The following is a 24,887-nucleotide window of genomic DNA, read 5'->3' on the forward strand; positions in this document are numbered from 1 at the left end:
AACACCAAGCTTCTTCCTTTCATGTCTTTGCACTCGCTGCTGCTTCTCCCAGGAACTGTTTTTCCTTAGATCCTCAAGAAGCCGGCTCCCTTTTCTGCTAACAAACATGTATAGTTTGCAAACCATTCTTCTGAAGTTAACCTTATTACCTGGTTACCCCTCCCCTCTGGGCAGGGACTCAGGGAAGAAATTAGATGAGGCCAGGCTGAGAATTTGGAGCTCCTCCCTCTCTGTCTCCTTGCCTTTCTATACCCAATGCATCAAGTCCTGGTCACTTGAAGTGCCAGGACGTCTGGAAGTAGTTTACTAATTTTTATTACAATTGCTTTTCTCCCACCTCATTATAACTGGTCGTGTCATCCAGACTTTACCTCTCCTAGGAGATGAGGGATTCGGTTTATTGGTTAGCCTTCCTCTTGAGATAGAACTAACCCAGCATCTTTTAACACATAGTTTTGTTCTTTATAACCTGGAAGTCTAGATCAGACCTTTACTAACCGATATATACTTAATAAAAAACTCGTCATTTCTACAGATTTAGTGTTAAAACAATATAACCAAGTGCTTACATTCTGATACACAGTAAAATCTTACTAAAATCTTACCCATCCTTTATGGTTCAATTTAGGTCCTGACTCCACTGACATTCTCTGCATCAACAGTAATCCACATTAATCTTTCTTGCTCTGAATTGCTATGGTCTTTACACTTCACTTTGGCCATTAATCTAGAGAATTTTATTTAATTGCTTTGTGTATCTTATCTCGTTTGACCAATGAGATGGTAAGATGCCAGTTGATTGTGGCATTGTCTTCTCAGTTTTTGCAATGTTGAAGACGTGGCACTTTTTAAAGGACATTTCTGAAGGAAAATATATTTAAGTAAGTTATTTTTGTTAATGGAGATTTATTCTCTTAAATGCAATTTTAAAATGATTCATCTTGTTTAGGTTTTCTTAAATGCATTTTCATTTAAATATAAGATTATTCTTTTTCTACAGTTTTATTATTCACTTTATTCTCAGTATTCATGTAAGAAGACTAATATGTTCAGGTATAATGATCCAAGAAAGTGTTTCTTTCAGAAAATAAAGAATATTAATTATTTCTTGTAGCTTATCTATAAAAAGCCATTTGAGAAAGTGCACTCATTTTAAACTTTCATAAGATTTTGGAGTGGATTTTTACATTGCTATATTAAAGTCATTTTCAGTCTTCTATAGAAAATGTGTAAAGATTTATTTGATACATTATCAATATTTTAATAGTGATAATTGAGCATTTCTAATTATATGCTGAGCTTTCTAATTCTTACCAGAGCTGCTCCTTCCTGGCAAAGTTTAAACATCAGTCTCCAATCAGTTAGGTTAATCTCTATATAATATAATTAAATTCATCTGACCTGGTTACTGGGTACGTTTCAGATATCAGACTGATGCTTATCATGAAACCACTAAGAATATTTCAATGTTAAAACTGACCTTTTGAATCAGCCTTTCTTTTAATGTGCCAGTGTTAACAGAAATGTTTCTTTTAAAAATTAATCTCACTTTATTAATGTATTTATTTCAAAAACTGACATGATTATTAAATGTGTTTAAGGCAAAATGCCTTAAAAAACTAATGACATTCCTTTTTATTTATAGAGATACTTTCTGGTTGGGAGCAATCATGCAGAAACAAAATACCGTGTTTTGAAAATTGATAGAACAGAACCAAAAGATTTGGTCATAATTGATGATAGGGTAAGTATCTTGCAAACCTGAGTACAAACATAAACTTTTGTACTTGTTTAAAGGATATGAAATATCCTTACACCTTCTAGTGATACGTAATTTTTTTATCATGCGTCTAACAATTACAATTATTTTTCATGATTGACTAGAATTTGAATCTCTAATGTGGTTTCTACAAATTACTGATGTCAAGTAATATGCCAGCATGACACTTTGTTCTTCATTTTGATTTGTTTTACAAAGCAAACTCTTTGGCTAAGAATATATTTTCTTAAAGGTGACATTTTAATAATTCAGTAGAACTCTTAATATTTCATTACCCAAGAGAGTATTTATTACTATGCTTTAATAGGAAGTTACTTGAAGTCACAAAGGACCTCCCTACTGCAGACTTTATTATTTTGCTAAAAAAATCACCTGCACGACCTCTCTTGATGACTTACTATGCACTAGAAAAATGATAAAGTATTTTTATCCAGATGTTATATTACCCAGTCAGGAATACGAGACTTAATTTGAGTGGCACAAAAACACGAGGCTGTTAGTCAAAATATGGTGGTGTTGAACAGTTAATTTTAACTCTTTCAAATGAGAGAACCTAACTTACCCTTTGTATTAAAGTTCCAGTTCATGAATATTTCTGAAAACATGTAGATTCCTGGTTTTTCAAATGTATTAGTAACTACAGTTTGGAACCAATTTTCACTAAGCTCTTGCAAAATTTTCTGTGTTATAATAATTTTAGATAAATTCTATTTTGTGATTTCCTGCACTCCTGGGTGTCGTGATCTCTTGTACTCCCCAAATCTGGGAGTTTTTATTAATACAATGTAATAATTTATTTGGGGGTAGGAATGATTGATCAGGGTTCTCTTTGAGAATCTAAAAAAGCTACAGGCCTTCTTATAAAACATGCACATACAACAAAAACTTTACCTATAATTTTAGGTTTACAGAGTTCTTGAAATTTGTGAATCCCTTAAATCTCTGGTTCAGGAGATAAGGTTTGATACAGTTTTATGGTATAGCAACCTGATCTGATAACCACCCTTCATTGCCAATAGTAAATAATTGGTTGCCTTTTTAAAATTGTAGCTTAGTCCTGCACTGTTATATACTTATCTGTGAAATAACTAATGATTCTTGTAATGATTCTTTTAATTTTCAGGAGTAAAGAATAAATAATCAATGTAAAAAGTAAGCACAACCTTACAGATTAAATTTGCTTATTTTTAGCATGTGTATTCTCCACAAGAAGTGAGAGAACTTCTTGGTCGCTTGGATCTAGGAAATAGAACAAAGATGGGACAGAAAGGTTCCTCCGGGTTGTTTCGAGCTGTTTCTGCTTTTGGTGTCGTGGGTAAGAAACATAACTCCCTCTTACTACCTTTTTTTTTTTTTTCCTACATAGACTTCTTAAGACTAGTTTGCAAGGCTATATAAATGCTTTATACTTATAACCCATTTTCTGTAGCTTTGGTTGTTTAAAACTTCATTATCCATCAATCAGATGTCAAACAGCCTTTGTATAGCATCTGCTATACACTCAGCGCTGTGCTGGTGTCATCAAGGATGCAAACAAATGCAGACAATGGTTGGGGCCGTTAAGGAGTTTGGCTTGTTGAGGAATGATCTTGGATTGTAAACATCTGCCCTGCTGTTCATCAGATGGAAAAACTAGCTTGAAAATTAACAGTAATTTTTCCCAGAGACATGCTACAGTGTAAAGTGTCCTAACTTCCTTCCGTGAATGACTGCTGCATTCTTGCTCGTTGAGAAACTTTGTTCTCTAGAATCAGACTGTCAGACACTTTGCTATTTGAAATTTTGTCAGTGAGAGAAAACACCCCCTCTTGCCTGGATGATCTAAGCCGCTTTGACACAGAGAAGCAGCCTCGATTTACAACTCAGATGCAGAGCTTCAGATAAGGGGTTTGTGGACACAGCAGTCTACAGGTGTTCTAACTACACTGTTTTCAAGGAAACGGGACACTGATTCGGCTTCACAGTCCAGACTTGATATTCGTCTCTTTACATACGGTCCTGCTTTGTATGATCCTCTTCATTTCAATTTTACCTAAACTCTTCCCTCAAATCCTATAACTCCATTACTTTATTTATTCATGAACAAAGATAGATATGATTTCGGCCTTTAAGGAGTGTGCTGTCTGGCAGGTGGGGCCTCTGTGAGTGCCCCACAGTGTTCTGGTATGCTCGTCCCTCACTGCAGAGGATCAGTAAACCCGTCTGTGCTGTACTGCGGGTTTGTTCCTGCGCGTCTTAGGATGATTACACTGGGGTGGCAGACAGAAACCAATGCCCATGAAAGAACTCCAAGGTTCTAATTAAGGGCCGAGCAATGTAGTAAAAGCTAAATGGTGTTGGAAGTTACATAAGAGGTAGATCACTTGGGTCTGGCATGGCCAGGAAAGGTTTCCTGGAGAAGATGAGACTTGGGCTGGACCCTGAAGGCCGAACAAGATTTGGATGGATGTGGGGAGAAGAGGAGAGAACTCTAGTAGGGCTGTCAGCAGAGGTACAGGCATGAAGAAGCCTGTGGGTCCTGGAACGTTGGCAGGCAGTGGTGTGAGGCCCAATGGGGCCTTGGAAGCGAAAATGAGGGCAATTGTATCTCACCTTCTCAGTTGGCAGAACTATATTTCAAGTCTATTTTTTAAAACACTTACAAAATGACCTCTGTGCCTCTTAAACCTACTGTACTGCATACATCATGGAGTGACCGATTGCTTTCTACAAATATTAAAATTAATATGGCCCTAACTATGCGGTAGTTTCAAATTCTTATGTTAGTAGGTTGGTGCAAAAGTAATTGTGCTTGTTGCAATTATTTTTAACCTTTTAAACCGCAATTATTTTTGCACCAACCTAACAGTTTTTCTGAGTAGCACTTTGTATTTTGTAATTCTGTATTTGTTGATACTTTGATTATATTCTGCCATATTGGAAGTTTGTTTTTTTTCGGTGTGCTTTCAGAACTCTTCATATGTAATCCCTGTAAGTCCATTTGGTGTCTTAGATGGCTGCCAGGGAAGGTCAGGTGTGGTTAGTTGATAGTTAGTTTCATCTCCTTAGGACTGGCCCCTTTTCTACACCTTCTGCTCAGTCCCGAAAAGTACCTTGAGGTTACTTACATGTCTAATAGATAAGTGTTTGTGGGTATGTGCGTGTCTGTGTATGTCATATGAGTTCACATGTTTAAATTCCATAAATTCCATATATATTAAATTTCACTTTAAGTGGTGATTATATTTTAAAGAAAAAATTTGGAAGTAAAATGTGTCTTAAATACAGTAGGTAGGCTCAATTTAAGTTACTTAATAGGTTAAACTTATTCCTTTAAATGTTGATACTTTACTACAACTTTTTGAAATAGAAATTTCCTAAGGCATATGTAATATTGAATGCCTCATTAGCCAGGGTTTATTATTCAAAATTGAACTTTCTTTGATGATTAAGTATAACACAGTGAAGATCAGTTATTGAATAGTGCTTAAAAATAGGTTCCCTTGGGTATTCTGGAGTTATATTTGGGCAGTTTGCCTTTACATTAAATGGCCCCTAGTCTGCTATACTGTTGTTTTTCTGGTACATTAGTCACTCTTAATTGTCCTTGGCACATTTGCTTTTAGCAATATTCTTGCCTCATTTTAAATCTATTGATAAATAAGCTTGTAAAATCAGAAGCTTTATTTTTATCAATTGATAACCAACTTTGTAATCAGATATTTATTTTATACATAAGTATTGATTAATAACCTCTGAGTAAGGGCTGAAGGTGTCTCCATGTTTCTTTTAAAGGTGACATACTTAGGTGTTATAATAGATACTTTTGCTTAGGCCTCTCAGGTGTGAGACTCTTCCTGGAGATGAAGTCACTGAAAGAGTGACCTACCAGTAAAGTAACAAAGCAATGTACAAAGTAAGCATTTATTATTTTTAGGGAAATGCCTTTTATGTATTTTAATACAACCATACTGTCCAGAACTTGTCTGCACCTTGGACCACATGTGAGTCATCACACAAGTTCAGTAATACCCAAACTAGTCTATACCCTGTTTGAAGCATGTTCATTAATCATGCGCTCAGATTTTGTAGCAATCTCAAATTGTTGTAACGTTTCTAAACCTTTACTTTCAGTTTGTTCATGAGCTGGTACCAGAAGTTCATGGACTCTCACTCATCCCTAGACATGGATTGATCCAGTCCTGTAGCGACCTTGCCCATTTCCGACCTGCTCTATTGTTATCTGACGGCCAGCAGGAAGTTTGGGAAATCACTGGATGGGATGAAGAGCATCTTTCACAGAAGTTGCTTTATCAGGTCTAGGGGCACGTCGATAAAGTGCCCCACGAGTTGGGGGCTCGTGGCCTGTAGTCCTCGCTACTCTCCTCAGCTGGGATTGGGACCGCCCCAGCCCCTTTCAATAGCCTCAGGTCTGTCTTTTTTCTGCCTGTGTCACCTGTCAGAGGATCCTCTTTTAAGCTGCTAGTACACTGGAGAAAAGTGGTAGAATAAGAAGTTTTATTACTTCTTATATAAGAAGCCGAATAAGTAATGGACTCAGTTATTATTTAAAATTGTACACTTAGAAATTGATTGCAGATCTAAGTTAATAATGAAAACAACAGCAATATCAAAGTGTGAGCCTCAGACTAGCAAGGGAGCAATAGATTTGGTGTTAGGGAGTCCCTCTGGTTCCAGAGGGCTCTGTTGTGTAAAAGCCCTAGGTACCTTGTGGAGGTTTTTCAAACCTCGCCGCCAGAATGCTGTTCTCCCTATAGGCTTTCAAGATAATGACTAGCTGGCATGGTGATTCCATCTCCCTAAACAGGGTATCATGTTCTTCCCTGTGGGTGGGCTGGCGGGGTCCTCTCCATAAGTACATAGAATGAAGATGAAAAAACTTGTTTTGATGTCCGTGTGTTAAAGTGATGAATAGGCTGACTCTTGGCAGATGTCTGTGCCAAACTGAAACGTTTTCATTGTTGGCTGTCTGTATTTGATAGGAACCTTTTAAAAAAGAGAGTGCTGCTTCCAATTTGTAGTAAAAAGGAAGGAGAAAATACTCTCATATGTAATATAATATACTGAAGGCATTTTTTTTTTCTGGGAGAAAAAAATCTCTTTTGTGCAATATATTTACTTTCCTTTATACAAGTTATAAAGGGACAGGTAGAGTGATATTAGTCTACAGCTAAAAACGTAAAATTAAAATTCAGTTGGAATGCAAGTCGAGAGAAATTATTATAGAGATTTTTTTATGTAAAAAATAAGTACATAGCAAGAGTAAAAGGGAAAATCATTCATCTTGGAAATATTTATTACTTAAACCCAATTATATTCTCTTTTTGAGTGTTTTTATGCTGCTTCTGAGAGCCTTACTTTTGTAAGTTTATCCTTCTAAAAGGATAACTACTTCCTAACTTGCTATTACTGTGATTTTCATTCCCATTCCTAGATCCTTTAGCTTTAGTCAGGGAATTTTTGGCTAGTCTCTAAGGTGAGCAAAGGAATATAAATGAACATTTTTTAAAAAGTACTTTGTGCTGTGTGGATCTCTAAAATATAAGTATTTTTCCTTGTTAATAGCATTTTTTCTCGGTAGTGTGGCTCCTTGAAGCGTAAACTCCTCGAAGCATCTTTCTAATATATTTCAGCTCATTTATGTTAGTGTATTCAATCACTAGTTTCCTTTTTTGTCAGCCACGAATAACAAGATGCAGACAATGGGTATTTGTCAATTCTAGAACAAAAATTCATAGCACCAGGATCCTAGCTCAGATTTTATAGAATATAACACTCTGAGAGACAGACAGAGACAGACAGCAACAGAGAAAGAGAGAAAGAGAGAGAGAGAGAGAGAGAGAGAGAGAGAACAAGCATATTCACAGGTGCACAAAAGAAAGTTAGTTTTGAAAGATATTTACACTAGATACAAGATTCTTGATTGACAGTTTTTTTTTCCAGTGCTTTGGATGTGTTATCTCACAGCCTTCTGGCCTCTGTGCTTCTGATAGGAAGTCAGCTGTATATGACTGTATCTGACTAGCCCTATGAGTGAGCTGGGTGAGGGGGATCGAGACCCAGTATTCTTGACCATTTATGCTGGGGTAGAGTCTCTACCCTGAGTAGGAGCTGAGTAGAAGAAATGAGCCCAGATCTCAGCTCTTGCTTGGAATAGAGCTTCTGTAACGCAGAGCTGAAGGGAATGAGGAATTCTGGTGGCCTGCACCTCCTGAGCAGAAACCATGGCCCAAGACTGAGGACTGGGCAGAGAAAGGGGAGCACTATCTTCTTGGCTGCACCTGCCTGGAATAGATACTCTGTCACACTGAACTGGGTGAGAGGTACGGAAGGAAAGCAGGTAATTCAAATGCCACAGACCTTCTGTTTTTACCAAAGTTTAGTAGATTTTCTTGAATAAGTGTCTCTCTGTTTGCTAAATTGCATTAGGGCAATTTCCAGAAACTTTCAACTTAAAAAAAATAATAATTTTCCCCAGTTATGGTTGTTCCACTGGAGAGAGGGTCCCAAACTCCTCGTGTTGCTATTCTGGGAGTGACTGCCGACCACCACCACCACCACCTAGAGAGTTAATTTTAACTCCCAAAGCAAAAGTTCGGGGAACCAGAAAATTTTGACCAAGGCTCTGTGGTAACTAGTGTGTTGCTGAGAACTTAGTGTTACTGAACATTAATACATACAATCTTTCATTTAATCACTAGTATAGAACATGTGCATTCCAATGATTTGACATAAAATGTAACTTTATAATACTCCAATACTCCAACATTCATAAAATGCTCAACTATCAGAAGTGATATTTGTGGGAGTTGCATGAAAGATATGCTATTTACTGGATATGTTGTCTTGTTTGATCAACTAGTTTTCTGGGAACTGGCACCAACTCCCCCTGCCCTACTTAAATCATCTACCGGTAGTTATTGTATTGAATGGCTTCCAATGTAATGTTACTCTATTCCTTGGCTACAGTTGATTGGTCGAGGGATGGGCACCCAATCCATGTTGGGCCAATGCAAGTACTTCCTTAGGAATTCTGGAATTGAGCTTGCTAAAGAAGTTGTTTCTTTCCAGGGAAGCTTTTGGATGTAAAGCCTAGAGCTATTAGCAACTGTGTTTCCCACCACATGATCCAGAGAAGTGGAGGAACCTGGTCTATGGAGAGAGATGAGAGTGGAGCAATGCAGAGATGCATCTTGACTAGGGTTTTTTCTGAGGCCCAATCATATTGTTGCCCATTGGTGTCATGGATCACCTCAGTATCCTTCATATTAATTCCCTTTTTAAAAGCTGGCTCAAAAATGAAGCTGGACCACCTCCTTACACAATATACAAGAATAAATTCATAATGGGGTAAAGACTTCAATGTAAGATCTGAAACCATAAAACTCCTAGAAGAAAATATAGGACGAAAATTTGCAGACATTACCTGGCGTAAGATTTTTACTGATATATCCCCTCGGGCAAGGGAAGTAAGAGAAAAAATAAACCTGTGGGATTACATCAAACTAAAAAGTTTTTTCACAGCAAAAGAAACCATCAATAAAACAAAAAGGGATCCTACTGAATGGGACAAGATATTTGCCAATGATATATCCGATAAGGGGTTAATAACCAAAATTTATTAAAAACTCACTCAACTCAACTCCAAAAAAACAAACAACCCAATTAAAAAATGGGCAAAGGACATGAAGAGACATTTTTCTAAAGAGGACATACAGGTGGCAAATAGACATATGAAAAAATGCTCAACCTCACTAACCATCAGAGAAATGCAAATAAAAACCACAATGAGATACCACCTCACCCCAGTCAGAATGGCTTATCATCTATAAATCAACAAACAACAAGTGCTGGCGAAGATGTGGAGAAAAGGGAACCCTGGTGCACTGTTGGTGGGATTGCAGATGGGTGCAGCCACTATGGAAAACAGTATGGAGGTATCTCAAAAGACTGAAAATGGAACTACCCTATGACCCAGCAGTTCCACTCCTAGGTATCTATCCAGAGAAATCCAAAACTCTAATTCAAAAAAATTTATGCACCCCTATGTTTATTAGACCCCTATGTTTATATGCACCCCTATGTTTATATACTGTACTAATTCAAAAAAATTTATGCACCCCTATGTTTATTGGATCCCTATGTTCATATGCACCCCTATGTTTATATACTATACACAATAGCCAAGACATGAAAACAACCGAAATGCCCATTGGTAGACAACTGGATTGAGAAACTGTGGTACATTTATACAATGGAGTATTACGCAGCCATAAAGAAGAATGAAATCTTACCATTTGCAACAATATAGATGGACCTAGAGAACATTATGCTAAGTGAAATAAGTCAGACAGAGAAAGACAAATACCATAAGATCTCACTTATATGTGTAATCTAAAGAAAAGAATAAATGAACGAATTAATCAGAAACAGTCTCAGAGACATAGAGGAAAAACTGAGGGTTGCTATTTGGGGGTTGGGGGTTGGGGATAAGGGGGAAGGTGAGGGGATTAGAAAGCACAATCAGTAACCACAAGATTGCCACGGGGATACGAAAGTCAATTTGGGGAAAGTAATCAATAATGTTGTAAAGATTTTGTAGGGTATCCAATGGACACTTGTCTCATTAGGAAGACCACCTCAGGGATGATGTAGATGCCTGATCACTGCACTGTACACCTGAAGCTGACCAATAATGAACGTCAACTATAATTTTGTGTATATGTGTGTGTGTGTGTGTGTGTATAGTTACAAGAAGTGGAGTACAGCATTAGGAATAGAAACAGTGGAAATGTAATGGCTGTATGCGATGTCAGAGGAGTATTAGATGGGGGGATGGGAGGTTATCACTGTGTGAGGGATATAAATGATAAATGTCTATTACATTGTTTTGTATACCTGAAACAAACAAATAAATAAATAAAAACTGGAAACAATCTACATAAATAAATAAATTAAATAAATAAATAAATAAATAAATAAATAAATAAATAAATAAATAAATAAATAAATGAAAGCTGGCTCAAGTTGGGTTTTGCCTCTAGTAATCAAGAATCCATGAAATTTGTTCTTACTTTTGAGCAACATATTTCAAAGTATGTTCCTCAGAATATGTATTTATCTATTGGCTAATTTCTTTTTGAAAAGGAGATGAGGTTTCTTGATCAAACAAATCTATGGTGATGCTTAATCTTTGTCCCTCCTCAAGATTCACAGTGCATGTTCGCACAGTACTATAAGTTCTGAGAATTAAAGTGGTTTTTACATACGTGTTACTAATGCATATTGATTTATTTTACAGATGTATGTACAAAACGTAACATAGTATGAAAGTTACAATCTTAGCCATTTTTAACTGTACAGTACAGTGGTGTTAACTATTTGTACCTTGCTGTGCAACAGATCTCCAGAACTTTTCATCTTGCAAAACTGAAACTCTTATACTCATTGAACAACTCTTCTTAATCTTGTACATATTTTTGCTTACAGCCCTTAAGTCCTATTTGGAATGACACTTAATGTGAAAGAATGAATGAAGGAAATAAAATTGTTTAGAGTGCTTTTTTTAAGTGAGATAAATGTCATTTTAGATAGTTCTAGAGAATAGTTCTAAGACAACTGAAAATTTGTATGACTATAAATCATAGAGAGAAGTAAAGTAGGAAATGTGTCAAAATCATTTTGCTTTTAAATATATTATCTAAAAGCATTACTAAGTTTAGGAAACATTGTCTTTTCTGTTCTGTAGGTTTCGTCAGATTTTTAGAAGGCTATTATATTGTGTTAATAACAAAAAGGAGGAAGATGGCAGATATTGGAGGTCATGCAATATATAAAATTGAAGATACAAATATGATCTATATACCCAATGACTCGGTACGAATTACTCATCCTGATGAAGCTAGGTATGTGCTGGTGGTAACTACTATTTTTTTAAATGTAGTAGAGCAATTAGAAAGCTAGAAAAGATTATAAATGTTATGTTAAAAACACTTTCCAACTTAAAATTATGATGGTTCACAAGTTTTTTCGTTGTTTTTGTTACTCTCCTCTCTCCAACCTCAAAGCATTTACAAAGCACATTGTAAAAACAAGAACAGTATTTACTTCTGTCTTCCCCAAGTCCAGGTACCCTCCCCCCCAGCTCGCGACCCCCCACCCCCACAGGTAAGTGCATGACTTTCCCTCTGTGGCATAATCAGTGATGAGGAAATGGTCAAACTATAAGGTTAAGAGTCTCTGAAAGGATGATCAACAGACTTAGAAATTGCTTCAGATGAAATCACTAATCCAGTTATGGATTGAATTCCTCAGTTTTAATGAACATATTTACAAACATAAATGTATATATGAGTTTATGGTAAGCTATAAAAAATAATAGTATTTTATGCATGTAATATGCTTTTATTTTTTTTAATTTGTTTTTTAGGTATCTACGAATATTTCAAAATGTGGACCTATCTAGCAATTTTTACTTTAGGTAAGTTTGAGCTTAATTTTTCTCCTATCACTCACTTAAATGTTTATATTATTTTCCAGGGTATAAAAACGGAATCAGAGGACACAGTATATTTCCTGTATTCTTTTTTTTAAATGGCCAAATAATATTCCATTGTGTATATGTACCACATTTAAGTCTTTATTCCATTTTGAGTTAATTTTTGTGAGTGGTGTAGGACAGGGGTCCAGTTTTGTTCTTCTGCAGGTGGTTATCCAGTCTTCTCAGCACTATTTATTGAAGAGACTAGCCTTTCCCCATTGCATCTTTTTGACTTCCTTGTCAAATATTAGTTGACTATATATGAGTGGGTTTATTTTGGGACTCTCAATTCTGTCCCATTGTTCTGTGTGTCCTTCTTTTATGCTAGTATCATACTGCTTTGAATGCAGTAGCTTTGTAATAAAATTTGAAATTAGGAAGTGCTATGCCTCCAGCTTTGTTCTTTTTTCTTAGGATTGCTTTGGCTATTAGGGATCTTTTGTGGTTCTATATGAATTTTAGAATTGTTCTTTCTATTTCTGTGAAAAATGTCATTGGAATTTTGATAGGGATTTCACTGAATCTATAGATAACTTCAGACAGTATGAACACTGAAGCAATATTAATTCTTCTCATGAACACAGGCTATTTTTCCATTTAGTTGTGTCTTCTTCGGTTTATTTCATCAATGTCGTACAATTTTTAACCTACAGATTTTTTTACTTCCTTGGTTAAATTTATTCCTAAGTATTTTTTTTTTTCTGATGCTCTTGTAGGTGGGATTGAAAAACCAACTTCTTAATACAGTTTTTATCCCAGTGAGATTAGTTGGCAGTAAATTAATTGCTCTATCAAACAAATGTCGTGAAAATGAATTTCACAGATGAAACAAATCAATTTCAATGAAATTATATAAGTAAAAGAAGAAATAATAATTAAAATATAATGGAGGAGTCTTCAGGCACAATTATAACCACCGTAAAATATGACTAAAATATTTTACATATTTGTATAAACCTAAAGAATCTAGATACCTTCTGAAATTATATGCTAAAACTATGTAGCTAGAAAGATACTTATGAAAATTATTAAGTATGTGAATCAGAATTGTAAAGGGTTTCTTTTGGCTTAAAGGCCAAATTTTACTTGCACAGACTGTTCAAACTGTTAGAATTTCCTGGGTGGCTGTCACTTTCCTAAAACATGTTCCACTGTAATGGCTTATGTTATATTCTTATTCCTGTTTTATTACAAAGTCAGTTATAGTACCACCATTAATAATTAATACAATTATTTTAGTTCATAGGTAAACTGGAGTACAGACCATGCACTATTGAAGTAGATACTGTAACATCTGTAAACGATATTCAGATATATATGAGAGGGTGACCCTTTTTTACAAAGCCATGAAGTTAGATTGATTTTAATGTGAAGCAAAAAATGTACTTTGCAAATCAATGAACGTAGATTATTCACATTATATTGTATATGTTATATTTCTAGCCATGCAGGTGCCTAAGTCATGCAGTGATTTTTGAATCAATTACATTCATGGTTTACTCTGTTTTACGGTGTTCACTTGAACAGCATTGCTTTTAGGTAAAGTAACAGGTGCTAAGTAATTTAGTTCACAGTTTTTAATTCCATATGGGAACCAAGACCCTGAAATATGTTTTGCTAATGTAATTCTTATTAAGTTTCAGTTCTGTTCTCAGTTACAGCTATGATTTGTCCCACTCACTTCAATATAATCTCACTGTCTTGCGAATGCCCCTGGAAATGTTAAAGTCAGAAACGACCCAGACTCGCCAGGAGAGTTTCGACATCTTTGAAGATGAAGGATTAATTACACAGGGTGGAAGTGGTAGGTGGTTTTCAGCACATCTAATGTATGTTAATGTGGCTTCCATATAATGGCACTCATAAAATTCATTCACATTTCCCTCATATTTCTGCATCCCTCATTGCTCTTTGTCCTTACATGAGGTTGTTTCAGATATATGAACTTGACCAATTCATTTTTATAGAGATTAATCACTGGGTGATTTTATTTGTAGGCGAGCCAGGAAATGGTATGCTGACATCTTGTAGCAAATTTTCATGTACTTTTTATGGAATACATTCAGGTCTACACTTTGGTGAAGCTGAAATGGAGAATTTTGTTTCTAAGTACTGGAGAATACACACTACTCCCACCTTATTTTCTTTTATAGAGACCAGCTCAGTATGGGCTGAGTTTTAGAGAAAAATTACCAGGAGTTGTCTGTTGTGTCCTAGCAATTTACATACAATGCCTCTAATCACCATTAAAACTGCTCAGTAGGTATAATGCCACTTTTAAAGAAATAAGGACTAAGCAGGAAACGGAGGCCTGGGATGAAGCCCACATGGCCAATACCCAGAGAATCCAGTGCAGCGGGTCAGAGGCTATTCTTACGTTGGTCCCAGTTTGCCCCCCCGGGTCCCGTATAGGCCCTGCTTTTGTCAGGCCCACTGTAGGACCACTGCAGGACCACGGTGCGACTAGTTTAGGGTGACACTGGAGATCCTGGACTAACCAGTCTCACAGCAGAACTGGCATCTTTATCCTAAAGTTTTGGGTTGGTCTAGAACTCTAAAGCCAGAGGCCTTGCTAAAGTGAATGTGAAGGAACCATTTCAAACTTATAGCCAAGGCTGTTTAGCTGAATTAGACTTACTATGGAAGCGTAATAAGTCAGCAGCATCTCGGGCACCTTGCTTTATGCAACTTAAATGATAGTGATGAACATGGGGGTGCAGGAGGTAGGATGTAATCTAAAGTTCCAGAAGTTTTGTCCTTGTAGGACACACAAGAAGAGGCTGTGCTCTGGTACCATTTTGCCGAAGGTTCCGATCCACCCCAAGAAGATTTAGACTGTTACTTAAACTGAATGCCATCTCTGTCATTGCCCTGGACTCTTGTCAGTTTATTGGATTGACTATTGCTTGAGCTAAGATCAAACCCCATGCACCCTCCCTACCCCAGAACAGCTAGATCACATAAATTTGCCCTTATTCAGAACCCGAATTGTAACATATATTTCTAGATACAGGTAGAGAGTAAGATAACGTGTGCCTGAATATTTGCTTGCAACGTTTCTTCTAAATATCACCTTTTGTAATAGAAAAGCTAAAAGGATTACTAAATTTTCATCCCAGATATGAGTTTGAATATCTGTTCTGGGATCTGAATTAAGCCTCTGAAGCCACTTACTTTTGTACTATCATTAGAGCAATTCTACTTGATAGATACGAATAACAGTGTGTATTAGGTTTTTATAGCTGCTATAACAAATTACCACAAACTTAGTGGCTTAAAACTATATAAATGTATTATCTTACAGAAGTCAGAAGTCCAAAATAGGTCTCAGTGGACTCAAATTTGGGTGTTGGCAGGGCTGCCTTTCTTTATTGAGAACTTAGTGGAAAATCCATTTTCTTGTCCTTTCCATCTTCTAAAGGCTGCCTGTCTCACACTCCTCTTTTCCTCTTCATTTATAAGGATCCTATGATTATATTGGGCCGACCTGAATAATCCAAATAAACCTCTCCATCCAAAGTCATCTGATTAGCAACATTAATTCCATCTGCAACTTTAATTCTTCCTTGTCGTGTAACGGAACATATTCAGAGGTGCTGGTGATTAGGACGTAGACGTCCTTTTTTGGTGTTGGGGGGCATTGTTCTCCTGCCACACAGGGGAAAACTGACAGGAAACATAGAAGGTATGGGGGTAGGTAGAAAAATAAAATAATACATTTTTTAAAAAGTCTCTACTGGGTCAGGTAGTGTATTAGTTACTTTGTGTATATTGTTTAATCTGAACAATATTTCTGAAATGAGTAGTTGTATCATTTTACAGTTTAGAAAATTGAGGTTCAGAGACATTAAGTAACTTGCCAAAGATCACAGAGCTGGTAAGTGACATAGACAGGACTCCAATCCGAGTCTGTACTAAGCATGCTCTTTGTAATACATTAAAAGGACAGAGAAGTTTCCGCTTTTATGACTCAAACCAAATGTATTTGTCATAGTATATAAACACGCTTAACATATGTTTTGAGAATAAACGTAGTATTGATTGCCTGCTATCCAGAACTGTTACAACCTTTTAAACCATTATTATAAATATACTCATTTTTTGCTTTATATAACTTTTATAAAACTCATTGATGTTTAATAAATGTATCTAGATATACTGAAATCATGTTTGATAAAATTCATTTCTTTATGTACAAAAAGCCTGATGCACTAATAACACCACTTATGGAAGTATCAATAAGCACTTTATGTACATTGTCAGCCTATTCCATCTTTACAACAACCACATGATCCAGGTCCAGGTGAGGAAGCAGGGGCACTGAGATAGTAAGTGACAGTGCTAGTCACACGTGCCACCCTGTGATGAGAGCAGAGCCAGGATTTGAACCCAGGCACTCTGACCCCAGATCAGCGCTCCCAGCCACTGACTGCTCTGTGCTGTCTCTTGGCCTTGTTTGTATATTCATACAGGAGTCCTTAATTTCCCTCTTGTTTCCTTTCCTTTTAGGTTAAAAACTCACAGATCAGAAAATGTGTTTTTTCAGAATCAGCACAGTGTTCTGGGTAATGATACAAATGATATCCACTGAAAATGGCAATGCTATTAATCAGGCATCTTATTTTGAAGTTAAAAATGGGAGTTTAAGATCTTATAAATGAGTTGAGTATCAACCAATTTCCTTATCTTTCTGATAATCACTTTTTATTTTTCAGGTGTATTTGGGATCTGTAGTGAGCCTTACATGAAGTATGTGTGGAATGGTGAACTTCTGGATATAATTAAAAATACTGTGCATCGTGACTGGCTGCTGTATATTATTCATGGATTCTGTGGGCAGTCAAGTATCCTTTTTTTTTAAAAAAAGATACATATTATTAAACTTATATTGTAGCAATTTGTAGAAAGCTATAGATGAATTATAAGATTATAATTATCACGATAGGTACCTATGGAAAACTTAACCCATGATGCCATGTAATAGAAATACAGAGAGGAGTGCAAATCACTTGAAGAGATCTATTATGTACGCCGAAAGATAAATAATAAGGAAGAAGATGCAATGTGCCTAGTAAGTTGTATAGGTGGTAAATATCATTCTTACCCGAGAGAGGGAGCAGAATTACTGACAGGTTGGGAGGATGGGGCAGGCTCCTAGGAAAAGTTGAACTTGGCCTGGGCCCTAAACAAAAGTCAGGCCTTAGCAGCGAGTAAGGAGCAGCGAGTAAGGGTTGGGGAAGCATTATGGGTGCAGAGGTGGAAGAGTTTATGGGAGCGTTCTTGTGGCTTGTGTTAAAAACCCCTTGAAGGTACAGTGTAAGGGGAAGGAGACTGCTAGGGGAGTCAGATTGCCAGTTACTGGGTTGCTTTGGTGGTCAGACTAAGGACTTCGGGTTTGGTGCTAGAAGTTTTGAAAGTTTTTTTTTTTTTAAGCGGGTCATGTACAAAGCGGAGCTGAGTAATCCCTGAGTTGACAGCCATTTTTAAACTGGATTAAGACTAGAACAAGGGAAGTGAGTTATGAAAAAATTGTAGTGGTTCAGGCATAATGTAATAAAGGCTTTAATTAGAAAGGGGCATAATAGATTAAATAGAAGTAGCCTTGGGTTAAGCAGATGAGGTCAATTTTATAAATACTATTTTTCCTTTCCATTTAATTTCTACCGTGTTTCCCCGAAAATAAGACCTAGCCGGACAATCAGCTCTAATGCGTCTTTTGGAGCTAAAATTAATATAAGACCCGATCTTATTTTAATATAAGACCGGGTATAATATAATATAATACTGGGTCTTATATAAGATCGGGTCTTATATTAATTTTTGCTCCAAAAGACGCTTTAGAGCTGATGTTCCAGCTAGGTCTTATTTTCCAGGAAACAACGGTAGCTATGTTGAAACCTTTCAAAGAAGTGCTATTATGAGGCTTAGGAATGCAAGTGTATACTTTCTAGAAGTGGTACCGCCTTCCTGGTGGCAAGTGAGGGAGAGGAGAGGCTACATAAAGATACAAAGCGAAGTTTGAAATGAAGATGAGTAAGATTCCTGTGCTACAGTTTCTAAAGGCAGTTTCTAAAAGGTAGTTCTAGGCTGTTTTGTATTGCCAAGAGCTAACTCAGGGCCTGGCATATATTGAACACAATAAACGTTTGTTTTTATGAAGTAGTGAATAGCACCATAGATTATAATTTGAAAGCTCATTAGTTTAGATGATGAATCTGGTCTCCTAGTTTATCAAGCATGTAGTGAATTCTGGAAGTCTATATGATGATACAAGTAATTAAAAGTAATTACTATCCATTGAACATTTACTACAGGCCAGGCACCAGTTTTACACACATTTCCTAACCTAGTCCTCCCAACCACCTAATACAATTAGTTACATTATTAATACTTACACCATTTTATGTTACAAGAAGGTGAAACAGGCTTAGAAAGTTAAATGAAGTGGTAGAACTAATAAGCTGTATGTTGGTTAAACGTGCAGTGTTCAGTGTTTGCAGTTAGGTGACACATTTGGATTGTTTTAAACTCACTCCATTCGCTCAGTATTATATATTGCTTTTAATTTAAATAGCCTGTTAGGTGACATGTTCTCTTTGAGAGATGTATGCTCTCTGAAGACTAAGGGAGGTTTAGTTGTACCTCTTTACATCCTTTAGTTGGCTATAAGGAGAGACCAGGTCTTCCCTTGGTCAGTAACCTTACACCTGGTTACCATTTCCTCTGAAATTCTTAGAAACCACCCCTTAGGGAAGTGTGTTTTTGCCTTAAATACTTGCACCATTCGAAGCATAGTTGGACTCAATGCTGTTCATTCTTGGGTGGAGCTTTTAAACTCAAGATCTGTTTAAATGTGTATTTAAGGTATAATGATCCTCTTGGTTTTGTGTGACAGTCATGAATGCTAAACAACTTTAACTTGATTTCTAAGAGTTGTTGATCTATGGACGACCAGTGTATGTCACTCTAATAGCTAGAAGATCCAGTAAGTTTGCTGGGACCCGTTTTCTCAAGAGAGGTGCAAACTGCGAGGTAAGATGGAGAAATAACAGTGCTGCTGGTATTTTAACCTTTTACATCAGCTTTGCTAGCAGATGAAGCAAAGTGGAATTATAGAAGGTGGAATGTCTTAGGTTGGGACATTATCAAGAGAATAATTTTCCAGAATATCTTCTTATATATTAGTCATATTTCTCACAAGGTGTTCTAAAGAATCAGCTATCTTAGAATGAGTTATACAATTCCTTAGGGAGTTACGAAATGTCTAATGTTTGGGAGGGCTCACCCTTTCTGTAATACATGAGAAAATGTACATATTTAGTGTAGAGACTAAAATAGCAAAGCACCTCCACCCAAGGAATAAGTGGAGGAGAGCACTGTTGTTGGGAACGCATCCATGATAAGACTAAGGAGAGCAAAGCATGGGAAACCCTTTACCCGCTTCCCTCTGCTTTAGTTTGGCTCAAGAGAGACTCCTTATTCTGTTCCCTACCAGAAAATAACAAAAATTCATCTTTCCTGCGATCAGTCATGTAATCCCCATGGAGTGCTCCATCTGTTTGCAGTAGGTACTATTTGAGTCTTAAGCAGATGTGTGATTGAGTAGACAGATTGAGTGAGACATTAGTTTTTGATCCTGGCTTAAAATAGCAAAATTGTTCCTAGAATTGTATCAATAATGAAAATAGCTGTAACAGGTGCTTTAAAAAATCAGAATTTTGTAGCTATATTATTTACTTTCAGATATTCAAAGGATAACCAAACAGACATGTTGTTTATGCCTCTAAAATTATTTGTCATATCCATATATACTCTTTTTTTAATGATTATTTTTTTCAGTTACAGTTGACAATTCAGTATTTTATATTAGTGCAGCATAGTGGTTAGACACTTGTATAATTTATGCAGTGATCCATATATGCCCTTGTAAGTAAAGTGACCTCAAGACCCTTTTTTCCTTCTGTGTATCAGGCCTTATTTGAATCTCACTCTCGTCCTTTCATTCCTTCTTGGTCTTCAGAAGCAGACTTTTTTTTTTTTTTTTTTAAAGATTTTATTGGGGAAGGAGAACAGGACTTTATTGGGGAACAGTGTGTACTTCCAGGCCTGTTTTCCAAGTCAAGTTGTTGTCCTTTCAGTCTTAGTTGTGGAGGGTGCCGTTCAACTTCAAGTTGTTGTCCTTTCAGTCTTAGTTGTGTCAGGCGCAGCTCAGCTCCAGGTCCAGTTGCCGTTGCTAGTTGCAGGGGGCGCAGCCCACCATCCCTTGCGGGTTACCAGCAACCTTGTGGTTGAGAGGATGCACTCCAACCAACTGAGCCATCCGGGAGCTCAGCGGCAGCTCAGCTCAAGGTGCCTTGTTCAATCTTAGTTGCAGGGGGCGGAGCCCACCATCCCTTGCGGGACTCGAGGATTTGAACTGGCAACCTTGTGGTTAAGAGCCCACTGGCCCATGTGGGAATCGAACCGGCAGCCTTCGGAGTTAGGAGCATGGAGCTCTAACCGCCTGAGCCACCGGGTCGGCCCCAGAAGCAGATTTTTATATTCCACTGGTCTTCCTAACTTCCTATATAATTTCATGTAATTGTTTTTCTTTTCTCTCCCTCTCTGCCATTTATATCACTCAAGCTATTCTCTACTATTTGTATTCGTAGCTATTTAGTTTTATTTTTTTCTAGTCTTATCTCTGCTATTTTAAATTGCCTGCCTTTATTACATTTTAATGGTTTTCCTTTTCTAATGTGCACATTGACTATTGATCAACATTTACATGTTTTAAAACATTGAGAATAAGAATTAGAATTTCATTGCGTACTTGAAATGTTTTCCATGAAAAATTCTAAGAACATAAAATCCATTTAAATGCACCTTTCTTTACAGGGTGATGTTGCAAATGAAGTCGAGACTGAGCAAATACTCTGCGATGCTTCTGTGATGTCTTTTACTGCAGGAAGTTACTCTTCTTATGTGCAAGTCAGAGGATCAGTTCCTTTATACTGGTCTCAGGACATTTCAACTATGATGCCTAAACCACCTATTACATGTGCGTGGAACAGTGTTTTCAATAGTAACTTTTCTGCATACACATTTAGAGATAATGCACTGTTGTCAACAGAGATCTCATAAATGCTTAGGTGTTAATCAAGTTTTAGTCCGAGAGAGATAATTTGGAAGAGGGACTTCTGTTATTTTTATGCAGTAACTTTATATTTTTTCTTTAATTTTGGGTGCTAGTAAATTATTTATATTTCACATCAGAAATGGAAGAATCGTTCTCATTCCATATATACATGTGGAATGAGTGTCTAATAAGCTCGAGAGGAATTTGGGAAGTGAAACTACTAGAAGATTCGTTGAATGGCATCTTTAAACATTAAAAAACTACACAAAATTCTATATTCCTTTTATTCTTGCTTTATCATTTTCATTCTGATATTTGTTCCTGTTTTCTCCCCAGTGGATCAGGCAGATCCATTTGCGCATGTGGCTGCCCTTCACTTTGACCAGATGCTTCAGAGGTTTGGCTCCCCCATCATCATCCTGAATTTAGTGAAGGTACGACGTGCTCACCTGTCTGGTTATGAAGGTCAGCCACACTGGACAACCTCTTCCTCAGCACAAAAGGGTTTCACAAGCTTGTATTACCTCTTCCCAGAGGAAAGACTTGTAGACCTATCATGCTGTGATGGTTCACTGTGTCAGCTGTCTGAGCCGCTGTCCTTTGGCCTCAGATTGCATGTGACCTCTTCCCTGGATACCTAGGAGAATGGCATGTGTCCAAGGGAAGAGAGCGATGCAATCTCCTGATTTCCATGAGTAAACTAGGCATGGGTGAAATTCTGCCTTCGTTTCCAGGACTGCCTGGAGAAGGAAGTACGGAGATGAAACATCCACCGCCCAGTCTTGGTACAGCCCTTCCCTTGACAATCAGAAGATCTCCTGGGCAAGTTACTGTGTAGCAATAGGATCTAAAGGCTAGATTCAGAAATTGGGGTGCCACTGTGTCTCAAGAATCAGGCGGACACAGTGGTGGCATGGCCTCAGTTCTATGTTTCCTTTTTAGAGCACAGTGTCTGGTCACCATGGTCATGTATATGAATTGGCTCTCAGGTCAGAAGCCTAGGGTGGAGGGCAGGGAGACCAGACGATAAATTGTATCTGTATATGGTGCAGCCAAGTGAACTGAAAGACTCTCAGTCCCCAGTCAAGAGAGTATGAAAAGCAAGGGTTTTGTTATTGTTGTGACAGCCACCAACGACCTAGTAGTGTCAGATTATTCTGAGAGGTTGGTTATAAATATAACTCAATTCCATAAAAAAAAAAACCAAGGAGTCCTGTGTTCATTTAGCCCATCACTTAACAAGTATTTTTGAAGGTTTCCTTTGTGTGAAGGCAATCATAGAAACACTTCCGGCCTTCACAGAGCTAACAGTCCAGAAGAGGAGAAGGTGAAGTAATGCACAGGTACCAAGACAGGGTAAATGGTGCTATGAGAGCTTACAATGGGGGAGAAGTCTTCCCTGAGGAACTGACGAGTCAGTGCAGCCTGAAGGAAGAGGCATTAGTTAGGCCAAGAAGAAAAAGAATAATATTCAACTCAGAACAGCAGGTACAAAGTCCCTGGGACAGGAGCGGACATGGTGCATTTGAGGATGAAAGGCCTGTATCTGTATGGCTGGGGCCCAGAGGATGAGGGCAAGAGAGGCTTTGGTGAGATGAGGCGGAACAGATGTCCCAGACGGACAATGCCGAGCCTTGTGGGATGTGTGAGTGAGTCTGGTCATCCTGAGAGTCATGGAAAACCATTGAAGGTTCTGCATGGTTGAGAGGCGTATGCTCAGATTATCCTGAGCTCAACATAGACAACAAATGCATTGGTACAAGACTAAAATCAGCCCTGGAAGACCACATAAGAGGCTACTATTATTATCCAGGAAACGCATGACTCTGCCTTCCACTAGGGTGGTGTGGGGGAGATGGAGAGAGGTGGATGGCGGCAGTAGACTTGGTGACGGGCTGGATGTAAGATGAGGGAGAGGATGAGGTCAGGCTTGCTTCCTAGGTTTCTGGTCTATTTCGGTGGATGGACGGGGATGCCGTTCGCTAAAATGGGGAACACTGCCTCCATCTGTGGGGGAAGATGACGAGTATGGTTGGGAAAGGCTGAGGTTTGAGGGGTACTCGAGTCCTCTCAAAGGAGATGGCAAGTAGGTGGCCAGTGTGAACTGGAAGCTCAGAGAAGAGGGCTGAGCCCAGATGTGATTTTGTGACTCATCTGTGTCCAGGTGCTATTTGAGGCCGGGCATGGATGGGAAGCCCATAGGGAGGGTACAGCGTGAGAAGAGGGAAGACCTCAGGTCCAATCTTGAGAATCTCCAGCTCTTAATGTCCAGGTAGAGTGTATAGAAGAATCAACCAAGCAAAAAAGTGGGAGGAAAACCAGGTGAGTGCTGTGTTATAAACACCACCAGAAAGCATGCTTCACCATGAAGGAGGGAAGTGGTCAGCAGTGGCAAGTGCTGCTAACAGGTCAAGTAAGATGAAAAGGGGGAAATGCTCCCTGGTGTGAGTGACCCTGAGGTCGCTGACCGAAGCCTACTGAGGCGTGGGACAAACACGAGCAAGTGGTGGCAGTGGGCAGAGTCCTTTTTCCCTCCCCCCGGGGAGTGCCTATGAAAAATGAAAGAGTTCGCATTTTTGTTGGTTTTTTTTTTTAAAGAGGTTATAATGATGTGTTCAAACGCCTGTGGGAAGGATCCATTTGAGATCCTTGAGGAGAGGTGGAAAACAGGAGAGAGAAGGGATGGTCAGTGGCACTATGTACTCAAGAAAAGGAGAAAGGAGGAAATTGGAAACAGAGATGGAGGAATTACTTTAGTGGGAGGACAGAGCATAGTAAGGGCGTGCGCACCCACACGCTCCCTGCTGATGGCTTTACCTTCTCCCTAAGGTAGGAGGGGAGATCAGCAGCCCAGAGTGGAGGTTTGAGGGCCGTGGAGAAGGGTTAACAGTCTTTGCGTATGTGGGAGGGTAAGTTGACTAGTGACGTCCAGCCAATGCTAAGGGCTAATTTCAGGTTGGCGATCAGGATTTCTTAAATGGAACCATTCTGCTATCGTCTGGCTTTTTCTGGCAGGGTTTCTGAATGGGTATAATCACAGATAAAATAGATAATTGGGTTCATTTAGTTTTGCCATCCAGGTGTGACAGGATCAAAGGAGTTTTGAATATTGGCAATAATATAATTGAAGTGGACGATGAAGTCTGAGCTGGAGAAGAAAGGGGAATAATGGAGTGGGCTTGATGGAGAAGGTGGGGCTGTCAGTGGATTGAAGCCCCTGTAAGATGGGGGTAGTTAAAACAAGCAATCTGAAAACACAACAGGCTCTGAACAGGCAAGTGGAAGGCAGAGGAGTTACCGTGATGATGACTAGATGTAAGACGGGAGGGTGAGAGTGACGACGTCTCTGTCCTGACAGTGGTCCCGGGTGGAGCCAGAGGCTGGAGTCCGGACGAAGGCTGTGAGCCAGTTGCCAGGAGAGGACCGCGTAACTATTAGGTTGCTGCAAA

The 24,887-nt window shown here is 38.1% G+C and overlaps 1 protein-coding gene across 1 annotated transcript in view; it reads left to right on the top strand.

Moving 5' to 3' along the window:
* The window catches only part of FIG4 (FIG4 phosphoinositide 5-phosphatase), a 104,184-nt gene that overhangs the window by 9,264 nt on the left and 70,033 nt on the right, over positions 1–24,887 (top strand). Inside the window, exons 2-10 of the mRNA XM_033103558.1 lie at positions 1,646–1,744; positions 2,972–3,095; positions 11,529–11,685; positions 12,210–12,260; positions 13,976–14,124; positions 17,036–17,164; positions 19,252–19,352; positions 21,198–21,360; positions 21,775–21,872. Of these exons, the coding sequence (XP_032959449.1) occupies positions 1,646–1,744; positions 2,972–3,095; positions 11,529–11,685; positions 12,210–12,260; positions 13,976–14,124; positions 17,036–17,164; positions 19,252–19,352; positions 21,198–21,360; positions 21,775–21,872 (1,071 nt within the window). The remainder of the gene's footprint in view (positions 1–1,645; positions 1,745–2,971; positions 3,096–11,528; positions 11,686–12,209; positions 12,261–13,975; positions 14,125–17,035; positions 17,165–19,251; positions 19,353–21,197; positions 21,361–21,774; positions 21,873–24,887) is intronic.

The sequence above is a fragment of the Rhinolophus ferrumequinum genome, chromosome 3 (genome assembly GCF_004115265.2).
Source record: "Rhinolophus ferrumequinum isolate MPI-CBG mRhiFer1 chromosome 3, mRhiFer1_v1.p, whole genome shotgun sequence".
NCBI lineage: Eukaryota > Metazoa > Chordata > Mammalia > Chiroptera > Rhinolophidae > Rhinolophus > Rhinolophus ferrumequinum.